Source organism: Cyprinus carpio, chromosome A13 (genome assembly GCF_018340385.1).
Source record: "Cyprinus carpio isolate SPL01 chromosome A13, ASM1834038v1, whole genome shotgun sequence".
NCBI lineage: Eukaryota > Metazoa > Chordata > Actinopteri > Cypriniformes > Cyprinidae > Cyprinus > Cyprinus carpio.
The window spans coordinates 4,918,278-4,932,859 of NC_056584.1; the positions used below are offsets into that span (position 1 = coordinate 4,918,278).

The window sequence follows — 14,582 nt, forward strand, 5'->3', positions numbered from 1 at the left end:
AAGGATTTCCTCATGAGTTCTATTACTTCTGTGGTGCATATATGGAGTTTCTGCACGAGAGCGCCCTCTAGCATCCAGCATGAATTAAACAGACATTACATGTGTTTATTTCACTCAATAATGGGCAGTCTATCCTATACTGGGTAAAAATAGGAAAAAATAATACTTATCTCAAAAGAAATATGATAATCCACATTCCAGTGTGCAGAAGTGTACATGAGTTTATTAGTATTATTATTATTGTTATTATTAGTTTTTAAAAGCACATTTTAAATCCAAGCCGAACCAAAACCATGGTTAAAAACCAGAGGTATGTATTTAACCATATATGTATATAATGGCATGAAGCAGGGCTGGGGCGGTGGAGCGATTGTTAATGAGCACCGGTCTCGAGTCCCTCGAAGGAGCTCCAGAAGGATCACTCAGGGTGCTTCTGATATTAGTGAGGGTGCTTTAGCCTTCATGCACATCTATTTTGACATCATATTTGTCCAGTCCATTGTTATGAATATCATAATGTCAGTCATTGTGATTTCGAGAGGGAATCCTCCATTTATATGCGGATGTCACTCCAAAAACTTTGCAGGTTGGTCCTCTTAGCAGTACGAAAAAAAAAAAGAATTTAAAAAAAAAACCTTTTATTCAAATTCTAATTGGATTATTAGCCAAGAAAGCATGAAAGTGCTCCAAAATCACTGAAAAGTTGACACTCATTTCACTTTTATCACAATGTCAAAAAATTCCATTATAATCATATTAATCTCTTATTTACATTGTGTCTATACTTTGTTTGTTATAACTCAAGATGACAAAAACGCGTTTTGAGTGGATTCTGACAAACCGAAACACCTCTGATTGGTCATTGCGTTCCAGGAATCAACAGATATGTTTGTGACTCTCCAGAGCGCAAACACAGAGAGACAGATTTTTCATTATTTCTGTTATCTGTCAACCTGCTCTTTAGATATCTAAAGTCAACCGTGGTACATGTCCAAAACAACTTGCTTTGTAAATAAATAAATAAATAAAAAGAAAGACAGAAAGAAAGAAAGCCGACTGGTGATGTAAAGGTCAGTGAGGGTTTGAGAGCCATTGGCAGCAGTGCGGCGTGAGTGACACTGGATGTGATGTAACTTCCTCAGGGACTGACAAAGTGTCAGTGCTTCACAGCCTCTGACATCGACGCCTGTAGATCTCTGTCTGACTCTCTCTTTATCTGCTATTTGAGATGTGCTGGGGCTGCAGCTCTGTGCTTTGTCAGATATTCCTCAATCTCACCCACCTTCTATCTGTTAACAGCTCCCACCCACAGGACAGTCTCATTTTCAGGCTGAGCTTCTAAACCTGAGATTACAGGCAGCAGAGACGAGCTTTTACTGTCTCACAACCTGACAATCACTAATAATGAAGTAAAAGGTGTTTAGACCAGAGCTGTGTGTCCCTTTAAAAGAAATAGATGAAAATCCTGTAATTTGTTTTCACCCTTGTTTTTTTCCAGACCTTTTTCTTAAATGGATAGTTCATCCAGAAATTAAAATTAGCCCATGATTTACTCACCCTCAGGGCATCCTAGGCATATCTGACATTCCTCTTTCAAATGAATACAATCACAGTTATATGAAAAATTGTCCTGGCTCTTCCAAGTTGTGTAATGGCAGTGAATGGTGCCCCTGTTTTAGAAACCGAAAAAAGTGCATGCATCCATCATAAAACTACTCCAAACGTCTCCGACCGGAAGCTGGAGATTACAGTTTATACATTTTTAAAAATCAATATTTTTCTTACACTAATGTATCGTTTCGCTTCAGAAGGTCTTTATTAGCACACCGGAGCCGTGTGGAGTAGTTTTATGATGGATGGATGCACTTTTTTCGTCTTAAAAAAACAGGGGCACCATTCACTGCCATTATACAGCTTGGAAGAGCCAGGACATTTTTTTAATATAACTCCAATTGTATTCGTTGAAAGAGGAACGTCAGATACGCCTAGGATGGCCTAAGGGTAAGTAAATGTCATTTACCATTTTTACCAAATTTATTCCCGCCTCTTTATGAATCAGCTTGTAATAGGGGTGTATATAATGCAGATGAACAACCTCAGATTCTTGTGCAGCTGTTCTTTCGTCTGTTGTGATGAGTGCTGATCCGGGGCTGGAATGTATCATCTTTTGCTGAGTGTTTACTATGGCTGTTATCAGCTGCAGAAAGTGATAGTGGTGTTTCCTCTCAGCACACAACTCTCAGACTCGCGCTCTAATCTTTTAATTTTCTATAGCATGCATACCTGTTCTAGTGAAATCATAAAATAAAATGCAAACAAACGTGATCCTGCTGCTGTTATGTATTCAGTTACATGCAACCTCATCTTTGAAACCCTTCATACTCAATTAAAATGCTACCAGTGAGTTTATTCTGTATAACCTAAAAATCCAATAATAGTGGACAGGACAGAATTACCCAAATAAATGTTACAAGTTCATTTCAAGTGCTTTATTTTGTCCCTCAAATCACTTTGTAATTAGAACTTAGTTTTATGTTAAAGAATAGAATAGAGCTCAGTGTGTGAGGTGTGAATTTTGAATTTCATGCCAACTTTAAAATTGTCATTTCAATCATTTTTGGATTTATTGTAACGTTATTGTTTACATTTTAGGTTTAATTTTAAATTAAAAAAGTGCTCCAGACCTGATCTCCAGGTCAATACATGATATGCTTTATATTTATCAAAACAGTGGATCATGTTCATTATTTTTGCTTAATAATTACTTGTGAGCTAAGCACAACCAGCACATCTATACCCCTGCCTGTACCCACCACGTATTAAAAGTGACATCCGTGCAAAAAACTATAAATATACACATCAAAAAAGTGCATCTGAAGCTGATAGCTATGTATGAGAAACTGACCCAAATTGAAGTTATTGTTCACTGATAATAGATTTCCATTTTGGTTTACAATGCCAGTTAATGTTTCAAACCTGGTGCATTCATGATGGAAATTTTTATTTTCAGTTAATCTAATGGTCAAACCCTAATGCATTCCAACCACAGAGAGCTGTTGGACTCTTGCTGTCAGCTACTTTAAATCCTCCAGTCCTTTATGCCTGCCGCAGCTGTGCCTATGCTTATGTATTCAGTTGAACATGAATTGTAAATGATATTGACCAGCTGAGCGCAAGATTCACTTCTAAGGCCATTATTCAGCAATCCTTCTGTGTGTGTGTATGTGTGTGTAGTTTGAGAGGAATGATCCAGTGGACGGCAGGATCACAGAGAAGCAGTTTGGAGGAATGCTGCTGGCCTACAGTGGAGTTCAATCTCGCAAACTCAAACAGATGCAGAAGAACCTCAAACGGATGTTCAAGGATGCTCAGGTGGGCAAGCTGCCAGTCTGAAAAAATTGTGTGTGTGTGAAGAGCACAGCGAGTCCACTCTCTCTCCTGTATTAAAGGGATAATTCACCCAAAAATGAAAATTCTGTCATTAATTCCTCACCTTCATGTCGTTCCAACCATGCAAGATCTTCGTTCATCTTCAGAATACAAATGAAGATATTTTTGATGAAATCCGAGAGCTTTCTGACCCTCCATAGACAGCAAGGGAAATTTTTACATTCATCCAATTTAAAGCACCACGTCTTTACACAAACACATTCAGACAGAAGTGTTTAGGCGTTGCATCATCCTTTGCGATGTTTTTTGAACACCCTAACATGGACACTGTGTTTTTAATATTGTGTAAAATTAAAAATAACTTGTCTAATTAAAGTAACATTTAAAATCATGCTTAAAGCCCCACCACCCCCTAAAGGCTCAAGGAAAATTTCAGTCCTCATTATTTGACATTAATATACAGCAGTGGTCGGTAACCTTTTTGACCTGAACTGGCATTTTTAATTTTTCTTGTTAATCTTTTATGCCACAGTATTCATTTCGTGTCATTAGTTGATCACAGAGGTGAATCCATCAGCAGTAGGTCAAATGGATCATTTGATAAGTGACAAATTATAGCCTGATTTTTATCTCGAGTAAGAATACATCAGGATTCAGAGTTTTAATGGCTCATTACTGAAATGTTTCTCTGTACATGTGGTGTGTGAGCTTTGTGTCAGGCGCATATATTAGCATGAGAGCACTTCGGCACGCTGCAGTTTGAAGAGTGTTCTCTCAATAGGGCTGTTTTATGCGTGTCTCTCTCAAACGCTCTCGTTCTGTAATTTTATCCTCTTATTAAGAGGATGTTAAAACTATATTTACAGGCTCTATGCAACACTTTATGCATGCTGTGCAAACACGGCATGTTTTTCTCTGCTCTAATGGAGAGCTAATGTCATGTCACTCTCATTTCACCCTCTCAACGGTCTTTACTAACTGAGTTGAATGACCAGATGTGTCATAAAAGAAATTCATTAAATGAATGTGAATCATTTTAGCATTCTCCATTTCTCTTTCTCTCGCAGGGCATCACGTTTGAAGAAGTGGAGAACTTCTTCACCTTCCTGAAGAACGTCAATGACGTTGACACTGCGTTGAGTTTCTATCACATGGCTGGCGCCTCTATAGATAAAGGTACAGTCATGCACACACCCTCAGACAGTTCCTTGTAAACATTTAGTTTGGATGCAGAGTGAAGTTGTGTTGCAGTCAAGCGATCAGTTTTGTGTGAGATATACTTCAGAGGGTCAGTGAATGGGCTGTGGGCAGTTCGTGGGCATGCTGTCTGACTCTGAGTCTGCTACAAGTCTGACTTTGCAATGCAAGAGTTCCCAGGATGTTGCATCACCTGATCCTGGTCTCCTCGCTCTCACTCACTCCCACCATCAGCAGAGCCACTGCAGCTGGCGCTCTTCCCAGCAGTACTTCAGTAATCTTCGCTCCCGCTAGCTCTTCACATGCACAAAGTCCTCTTTCTCTGTTACCTGGACATTTTCAGGCAATGCAGAAAGTCTCTTAAGTATCATTAGATGTCATTCTCGTTTAAATACAATCACTTTTCCAGTCCTTCAGCCTGTATTTGATTTCTGTTCAGGGTTATAGTTTTTACAGCTTGTGTGCAGAGACGGCTTACAATGTTTTAGGAGAAGAAAAAGAAAAATTGAGTTTGCTTGCCCGTGCAATGCTAGCTGCCATGATGATAAGATCTATATGGCATTGCTACAGTGTTCTGGGTTATAGAGTGCATTAGAGCCTGCCCACTTTTTTATAGTGGTCCTGGTTCCGGAATTATTTCCCAGAGGGACTTTTAAAAGGTTTTTGTTAATGAGTAATAAGCAAAGGATAAAAACCAACCGTCTAAAGGAGAATCAAAACAGTAAAAACTTTGATTTGAAGCAAAAAAAATATTTGAAAATTGGACAAAAAGACTTCATGGGATTGTAGCAAAAGAACTACAATCCCATGAGGCATTGCACATGATAAAATAACTGTATAACTTATAACTGTAGGAACTATGTATTTTACATATACATATTTTAGTATTTTGAGAGCATATGGAGAGTGATATATGGAAGTTTTTGAATTGAATTAACTAAAAAATAACTAAAAATTAAGTAAAGCACATACAATCAATGAACAGCCTCAGAGCTCACAACAGATCTGTTTTTCAGTTATTTTAAAAAAAACAATTTCCCTATGGAGAAAATGAATGAAAAAGAGTTTTTACTTCCAAAACCTAACTGTTGCAATCTCTTGGCAATTGGTTGAAGTAAAATAAATAAATAAATAAATAAATAAGTTAAAATCCAACCCCAAGTCTCTGTAATATATTCTGGCAGGGCCGTGCACAGGGGGTGGCCCGGTGGCTAGAGCCACTGCACCTTTGCCCTCATCGGCTGAGTTGCTCCTCTCACCAATCCCCCAGCACTCCAGCTCAAAGCGGTCTGTTCCTGCTCCGCTAAAAGATCTGCTGATTCTGCTAATCCATTCCGTGTTTTCCCGCCCGCTCCACAGCATTTCTTACAGTCAAAAACCCATGTGAAATAAATAATAATAATAAAAAAACTTATTTAATAATTTCCTTTTACAAACACTCATATTTCTTTTCATGAAGTTAACTTTAACAACATAAAACCAACCAAATGAATTTCAATTTCAGTATTTAATTGTTTGCATTTCTGAAACAATATGTGGAACACTAAAGTTGTAGCCTTCCAAAAAACAGACTAAACAGAGAGTTTGTTGGCCATTACTGACTATAGGTGGAAATATATATATATCTGATTATAATGAGATGAAAAACAGTTTCTGGTTCTTATCAGAGAAGGATTTGGTGCACTTGTACACTGCCCCTATCAAATAAACTACAAAATATGTATATATGATAAAGTAAACCAGTAATATCACATTAAAATACCAGTTTATAGTTCAGAGATTTAACTTAACTACAGTGTCTTATGGCGGGGAAGTTAAGATGCTGACACAATTTACCCCACAGCATTTGGCTCACTTTGCCCCATCGCTGCCATTTCGAAAAAAGAAAAAAAAAGCTACTGCTGCTTACCAGTTCAGGCTAATATTTAGCTAAATGATTTGCATGGTTTTATATGTTGCTAAATCACCTATATGTATCATAAATATTTTTAGACCTTTATAAACAAGCACCCACCCCAACAACCACAACATCTGTAAATATAAACTTACACCAACCCAAGCCAAAAACCGTTTTTTTTAAGTAAATGGGTGCCTTCCACTCCTCCCATGTGTTTCTCCTTATCACAGTCTGGCAGAAGTGATGGGTGGTTCCAAAATAAATGGTCACAACACAGTAAAATTACCCCAGTCTCCCCATTATATAATATACAATATTTCAATGTTACCCACTCTCCCCAACTTCTGTTGAAGATGAGACAGAAGCAGAGCTCACTCTTATCAAAACATTACAATAAAGGCTGCCCCTTTTTTGGTAAATATCTTTTTACCTCAAAATATCTGTGCATGGCCCTGTTTTCTGTTTGTATTAACAAGCACCCACCCCCAGTGCCCCTTTTTTGGTAAATATCTTTTTACCTCAAAATATCTGTGCATGGCCCTGTTTTCTGGTCTCTAAATATGGTTTAGCTACCTGCTTCAGAATTTTTTTTTATTTTTATCTAGTTTATCATTCCAAAAGCTGAACAAATGGCACAAGTTATCAATAACGTGTAAAGGTGCAAACATATGTCCAGAAGCAGTGGTAAATCATTAGTTGTCAGTGACAGTTAGTGATCTGAGGTCAAATAAACATGCGGTACTGTGTTGGGACCAGCGTCTCTGCTCTTCACAGCGTGTGGCACTACATCAGGGCTGCCCTCCGTGCATCCACACACTTCCTCACAGGCCTTCTCTCACCATTGATTCCTCTCGCTATAGTATTATAACTCTTTAATTTCTCTGTCCATCTCTCTGATCTCCAGCCCAGAAACTCTGAACCACTGACCCTAGGAAAACAAAAGAGGCTTTTTATCAGCTTGTCATCCTCTGCTTGTCGTCTGTATTCTGATCTCAAGGCCGCGTCTGGAAGGCCGGCTGCTGTCAGACTGACTGAGATGGATGCTTTTCGGCTTGTCTGGTTTCTCCCTCACCCTTCCTGTTCCTGTGTCCACTAATGAATGACCTTCTTTTATGTTCCCAACAGGCAGTTTTCTCACTCTTTCACTATACGAGATGTGCAGAACAACATCTATTCACAATTATAAACAGAATAGTTCATAACAGTAGGTTGTCTGAAGGTTGTTGTACTTAATCTTTGATGATAATTGAAGGTATTGTACAAGTTTTTTTATTTTTTATATTTAACTTAACTTTTTCCTACACCTGGTAGGCTGATTTGCTCTTCTACCTTCATTTTAACTGAATTGTAACCGAAATACAGGAAATTAAATACAGAAAAACAAGAATAGTTTACTTGTCAAGGCAAGTTATGTTAGTTTTAGTTTTTAGTTAATAACAACAACAACATTGGATTTAATGATTTTAAATAATTGTGTATTTATAGTTTATCCTTTTTTGTATTAAAAAGAATCGGGAATTTTGCAATTTGTCTTTTTGGTGAATCATGCATAAAATACTGCCTTAGAATTCTGGAAAGCTAAAGCAATGCATTTTTGAGCAATGCATTTGCCGCCTTCTCCTGCGCTGCCGTTATTAAGCAACGGGGTAAACAGCTGCTGGCTCGATGACGCAAACGAACCGTGGTTCGGACCCAAATAAAATAATATGAACACAGTCCAGCGGGGGCAGGGGGAGGGGGAGCAATCAAACTCTGGTTCGGACCAGGCCAGCAAACCAAGTGTGAAAGCACCCTAAAATGCTGCTAACGGAGTCAACTCAGGTTTTGGAATAGAGCTGAAATATCCCACTTCATATATATATATATTTTTTCCTCTAAAGGTCATTTTTTCCTCTAAAGGTCATTAATTAGAGGTGGACACAGCACCTCCTCCTAGACTTGATCTTTATCCTGCAGTCGGTTCACCCTCCTCTTCTGTGCTCTTGTTCTATCTGGCGAGATGTCCTCAGCAGGGAATGAATGTCCAGTATTGATCGAACCCACCGTGACAGCAGTAATCAAACTCAGACACACTGTTGGTGAAGCTCCAGTTCCCTCTTCATTCATCACTCTCCTCCTCTTGTTCTCTCATTCTCTCTACAGCCACCATGAAGCAGGTGGCCCGCACCGTGGCCAAGGTAGAGCTGTCCGACCACGTGTGTGACGTGGTGTTTGCACTCTTCGACTGTGACGGTGAGTGTGTGTGTGTGTGTGTTTATCAGGTACCTGTTTAAATTTGGAATACAGCAATATCATTTTTTGAGACTGATGACACTGGTTGATACACTAATAGACTTTTAAGTGCTAGTACTAATATATCTGCACTAATACAGCTGCTTCTTCTGTAATTGGGTGTTTTGTTTTGTTTTGTGTGCGTTTTTTTGTGTGAGTTGTGGTTTTATTTTGTGTTTGGTTTAGTTTGTTGTTTTGTTTGCATTTTGTTTGGTTGTGTTTTGTTTGCTCTTTGTTTAATTTTGTTTTTGGTTTTCTTCCATTTTGTTGTGTTTGGTTTGGTTTTGCGTTTTGGTTTTGTCTTGAAATTAGTGTGTGTGTGTTGTGTTTGGTTTAGTTTATTGTTTTGTTTGCATTTTGTTTGGTTGTGTGTTTTTTGTTTGCTTTTTGTTTAATTTTGGATTTTGTTTTGTGTTGGTTTTGTCTTGAAATTTGTGTGTGTGTGTTTTGTTTTGTGTTTGGTTTATTTTATTGTTGTTTTGTTTGCATTTTTTGTTTGGTTTGCTTTTTGTTTAATTTAGTATTTGGTTTTGTTTTGTCTTTGTCCCGATACATTCAGAATATGAAGACTTAAATCATTTAATTTTGAGTTTTCATTCTTATTCTTGTGCACATTTGTAGTTTTATTTTTTGCTATTTTGTGAAGTCATATTAAGTTGTATTAATAATTTTTATTTATTTTTAAGCAGTATCTTCAAACATTATTTTATTTATTAAAAGTATTAAATATTATATATAATTTGGTTCCTTTTTTCTTTTCTTATTTGTACATGGTGCTATTTATGCAACAAATGTTGTAAATGAGTTGTGCTGTATCCTTTTTTTTTTTTTTTTTATGTGTGTATTTTAACTAGTGTAATTCCATAAGCACAGCACCGGACATGCTGCATCAGTACATCAAATTCTGCTGAGGGTTGATAAGCATATGCAGTTGGAATGCACTGATGGTGATAATTAGCCATCATATTTCTCTCTCACGCTTACTCTGTTTCCTTCGCTCTTCTTTTTAGGAAATGGGGAGCTGAGTAATAAGGAGTTTATCGCCATCATGAAGCAGCGGCTGATGCGTGGGCTGGAGAAGCCCAAGGATATGGGTTTCACCCGGCTGGTGCGTGCCATGTGGAAGTGTGCCCAGAATACTGCCTGGGACTTTGCCATGCCGAAACAGCAGTAACGGCTGAGACGGCCACCCGTCCCCTGATCTTACGCTCCATATGGAGTATAATTAATCATTAAGGGATGAACTCCTTTGGAAGGCACATCTATAAGACGCATGCTACATCCTCGGGTCCTTCGGTGCCCACCTGCAACTCTACTCAACATCCAGACAGAGCTCACTATCTTGTATTTATTTCTTGCTGTTGGCCAGTTTTGGAGTTGAATGCTCAATTCTACACACACTAGAATGTGACTGTAGCATGTGAAACACAACAGCGAGAGGTCATCATCAAGTGCCATGAGTTCTCATCTGAAATGAATGTTAGGACTGACTCTGATAATTCATTTGATATTCAGCTTTGATTTTAAAACACTCACCATCACTTAAGCAAAAAGCACTCCTGTTTTGCACTCCTGTTGTCAAATATGTCCATGTGTCTTAGTCTCCATTTCAGAACTGAATATTTAGCATCCAGAGACAAGCAGTTTCCTTTTTGTTATAAGCTGCATTAATATTTTGAAAATCTGATTGTTGAATGGCTTTATAAGAGTGATGCAGAAAGAAGGATACTATTAAAACATTTTACAGTACTGAAGTCTGTGCATTTATGTGGTGTTTAATAATACGAGGGGGTTTTATTTGATTAAGGCTTTTTGAAAAGGTGAACAAGTCTTACATGCTGTACATACACTAATACATAATGTCATACTTGAACACAAAATTGTGTCCAAAACACATTAATGTTCACTAAACACTGAATTATTCAGGATAATCATGTCAATAAATATAAGTATTCTTCATTAGCTGTAGGCTGCTCATGTAATGTAATGTGAAAAATGACACTAATGTGTTTATCAGCGTTTTACAACTAATTTAAATGCAGCTCATCCAGTCAGAATTTATGTTAATAAACAATTTAATACACACTACGGTCCAAAGGCCAGTAGTATTTTCACCAACAACAACAAAAAATAGTTTTAAGCCAGTTATTTTTATCTTTTGCTGTAGTGTGTCAGCAGGAAATATCAGTTTACATTTCCAAACATTGCTTTTGTCATTAGTTGTTATAATAAAAATAACTTGAAACCATATGTTGTTGAAGAAAACACTAAGATATTACAATTTAAAAATATATATATATATATATATATATATATATATATATATATATATATATATATATATATATATATATATATATATATACAGTACAGACCAAAAGTTTGGAAACATTACTATTTTTAATGTTTTTGAAAGAAGTTTCTTCTGCTCATCAAGCCTGCATTTATTTGATCAAAAATACAGAAAAAAATGAAATATTGTTATATATTATTACAATTTAAAATAATTGTTTTTAAATTTATTATACTTTAAATTATCATTTATTTCTGTGATGCAAAGCTGAATTTTTAGGATCATTATCACATGATCCTTTAGAAATGATTCTAATATGATGATTCATTATCAGTAGTTGGAAACACTTCTGCTGCTTAATATTTTTTCAGAACATGTGATACTTTTTTAGGATACTTTGATGAATAAAAAGTTTTTTTAAATAAAATCAATACTTTTATTCAGCAAGGATGTGTTAAATTGATAAAAAGTGATAGTAAAGAAAATATATTATTAGAATATATATTATTATAATTTATTTTTTTTATTTTGAATAAATGCAGTTCTTTTTAACCTTTTATTCATCAAATATATTAGAAAGCAGAACTGTTTCCAACACTCATAATAAATCAGAATATTAGAATGATTTCTAAATGATCATGTGATAGACTGGATGTTACATGTGACACTGAAGGCTGGAGTAATGATGCTGAAAATTCAGCTTTGCATCACAGGAATAAATTATTTTTTTAAAGTATATTCAAATAGAAAACTATTATTTTAAGTTGTAATAATATTTCACAATATTACTGTTTTTTCTGTATTTTTGATCAAATAAATGCAGGCTTGATGAGCAGAAGAGACTTCTTTCAAAAACATTAAAAATAGTAATGTTTCCAAACTTTTGACCTGTACTGTATATATAATATATATTCCGTTGTTAGACCCTAATTCAATCAGTAGACTGCATATTTTTAATGAATGATTAAGAAACATGATTTAAACGGATGCTTAGAGGTGAAGGTAAGTTGTGTGTGATTTTGAGTACTGTATCATTTAGTTTCACATTGCTGAGGTGAATTAGCATTTACTCCCTGCTGAATAACATAAACATGAGCCTCTTTCATAATCATATTAAACTTCTCAAGTCACCATCTGTCATAGATCTCTGATAAACAAACTGATTAAACTTGCAGCAGAGCTGGCTGGAGGAGTCTGGGTGTAGACTGTGTGCTTCCTGTTGAATTAATGCAGGACTAAACCACTGTAAAAAATTGCACTGTAAAATAACGGTAAAATATCGGCAGCTGTGGTTGCCAGCATGCTACTCTTTATATTCAGTTTGTTGCCGTAAATTAATTACTGTTTATTGCTGTTACATTTCATGCAGTTTTTTTCTTTAACCCTTTAAACCCCACAGAAAAATCCTAAGTTTTAAATGAACATTTACAATGTGTCCACACTATAGTGTTGAAGCAGATTGATTAATTAAGCGATGATTGTGATTGTGCATTAGTGATGAACACCTGCTGTTATTCACTAAAAGAAAGATAAACAAGAACTACAACTGACTTCCAGCCACAGCCTTAGATGAAATCAACTTAAATAAAAGACATTAAATCTCTCAAGATCTGATTAAACAACTCCTTAAACAGCATTACCAGCATCACTTATTACCAGGCTGACTTTATTTCTGACAGACGTCTACAGAAGATCTTATTGAGAATTACAGAGGTTTAGATGATCAGTGTTTACTTTAGTTGAGTTCTTGAACTTTGATTTTTATTTATTTATTTTTTTTAATGTTAACTTTTCTCTAACTGGTATAACAATGTGTTTTTGAAATGTTTGTCATGGAAAAAAAAAAAAAAGGCTGCAGTACTTTTTGAGCTGATCAATAATGGGAACATTGGAAATTTTGCTCTTATTTTGCTCTAAATGTGATCTTATGACATTTACATCCCTTAAAGTATGATGCACAGGTTCTATCGTGTTCAAATTAATACAGTATTCTTTGAACAGAAGTTCAGAATCTATCACAAAAACTGACTGTAAATGTCCTACTAAACATTAGATTAGTGCACATCTCATTATGTTTTGTTGCTTTCGCATAATTTATTTTCTGCTTCCAAGTTAAGAGTGAAGTATTGTGTGAAAGTAGGTATTGTGTGAAAACTAAAAGAAAAAAAATAAATTAAAAGTCTAAATTGGGAACAGTTTGTGAAAACTGTGAAATTACATTGTAATTGTATATTTTACAATTAAGGTTTTTGTAAAATTGTAACATTTTTGTAAAATTACTTTGCATTATGTTTTATGTCAAACGGAGAAATGTTTTTAAAGAAGTTAGATTCTATTAAAATATGTTTGAAGTCTTTGTTGGAAACTGAAAAGATGTATTAGACAAAAAAGAAACGGTTTACTGCAGTGATGCATGCAATCTGGAACAAAGAGTTTAAACGTATTTGATTATAGTAACTGATATTAAATTGATACCTTTTGGGTTCAGTTGTTGAATGTGCATTTTCAATAGGAAAATGACCTTTAATAGTTCTTGAAGGAACACATTTGACAGTTAAGGTACAAAGTTCCTTGTCACTGTGGTGGTGCTACCTTTAAGGATAAGATTTGTACCTTCGATAATGATACAATATTGTACCAGCAAGTAAAAAAAAAAGGGACATTTTGGTTGCCCATGGTACAATTATCCTTAAAAGGTACATAATGTAATGGTACAAACAAATTTCTTTATATTAAGGTAAAATTCTGTCCCATTAAAAGGTATTGCCCCAATGCCGATGGTTGTCTTGGAGTAGAATGTTAAGTGCATAACAGAAAAAGTAAATTAGAGCATAATCTGGGAGATCAGAAAACCTTCTTTAATATGGTCACAGAACTGCATGGGGACATGAAGTCTGAGGATCTAAGCACAGTCGTTTATTAGAGGGGGAAATCCACAATCATAGTCAAAACAAGCATAAGGTCAAAGACAAGCAGTCCAAACAATAACAGAGTTCAGAGCAGAGGCAGACAGAGTGATCCAGATAAAACAGGCAGAATATCAAGAAAAAGGAAAACAAGACACGAGAGAACCAGGATAAAAGGTTTAAAACTGCAGTTGTGACATGCAAGACTTTGCAAAGAGTGACTGAAAACACCAGGCTTATACAGGCAGAGACAATGAGTAACAGGTGAAAACAATCAGGCATGATGAGTCTGGGCAATGGGTTATGGGCAGGGCTGGACTGGGAAAAAAAATCGGCCCTGGCATTTTTTGGTCCAGGCGGCCCACCACCACTTCAAGATATATATGCAGTATATATATATATATATATATATATATATATATATATATATATATATATATATATATATATATATTTAATATAGAAATATATTTTTCTTAAATATATACACGCATATTTTATACATTGTCCCCATTTATAAACAATTTATATACACAGTACATTATAAAAATACAAAGTATATTGCATAAACAAAAACTTTTATTTTGGATGCAATTAATCGTTTGACACCACTAACATTGTTATTTAA

General features: G+C 35.6%; 1 protein-coding gene across 1 annotated transcript in view; it reads left to right on the top strand.

Moving 5' to 3' along the window:
• Nucleotides 1–10,509, top strand: part of LOC109101029 (calcium uptake protein 1, mitochondrial) — a 64,996-nt gene extending 54,487 nt beyond the window's left edge. The window contains exons 11-14 of the mRNA XM_042768428.1: nt 3,235–3,372; nt 4,458–4,566; nt 8,627–8,716; nt 9,766–10,509. Of these exons, the coding sequence (XP_042624362.1) occupies nt 3,235–3,372; nt 4,458–4,566; nt 8,627–8,716; nt 9,766–9,929 (501 nt within the window). The 3' untranslated portion in view covers nt 9,930–10,509. The remainder of the gene's footprint in view (nt 1–3,234; nt 3,373–4,457; nt 4,567–8,626; nt 8,717–9,765) is intronic.
• Nucleotides 10,510–14,582: the final 4,073 nt, after the last annotated feature.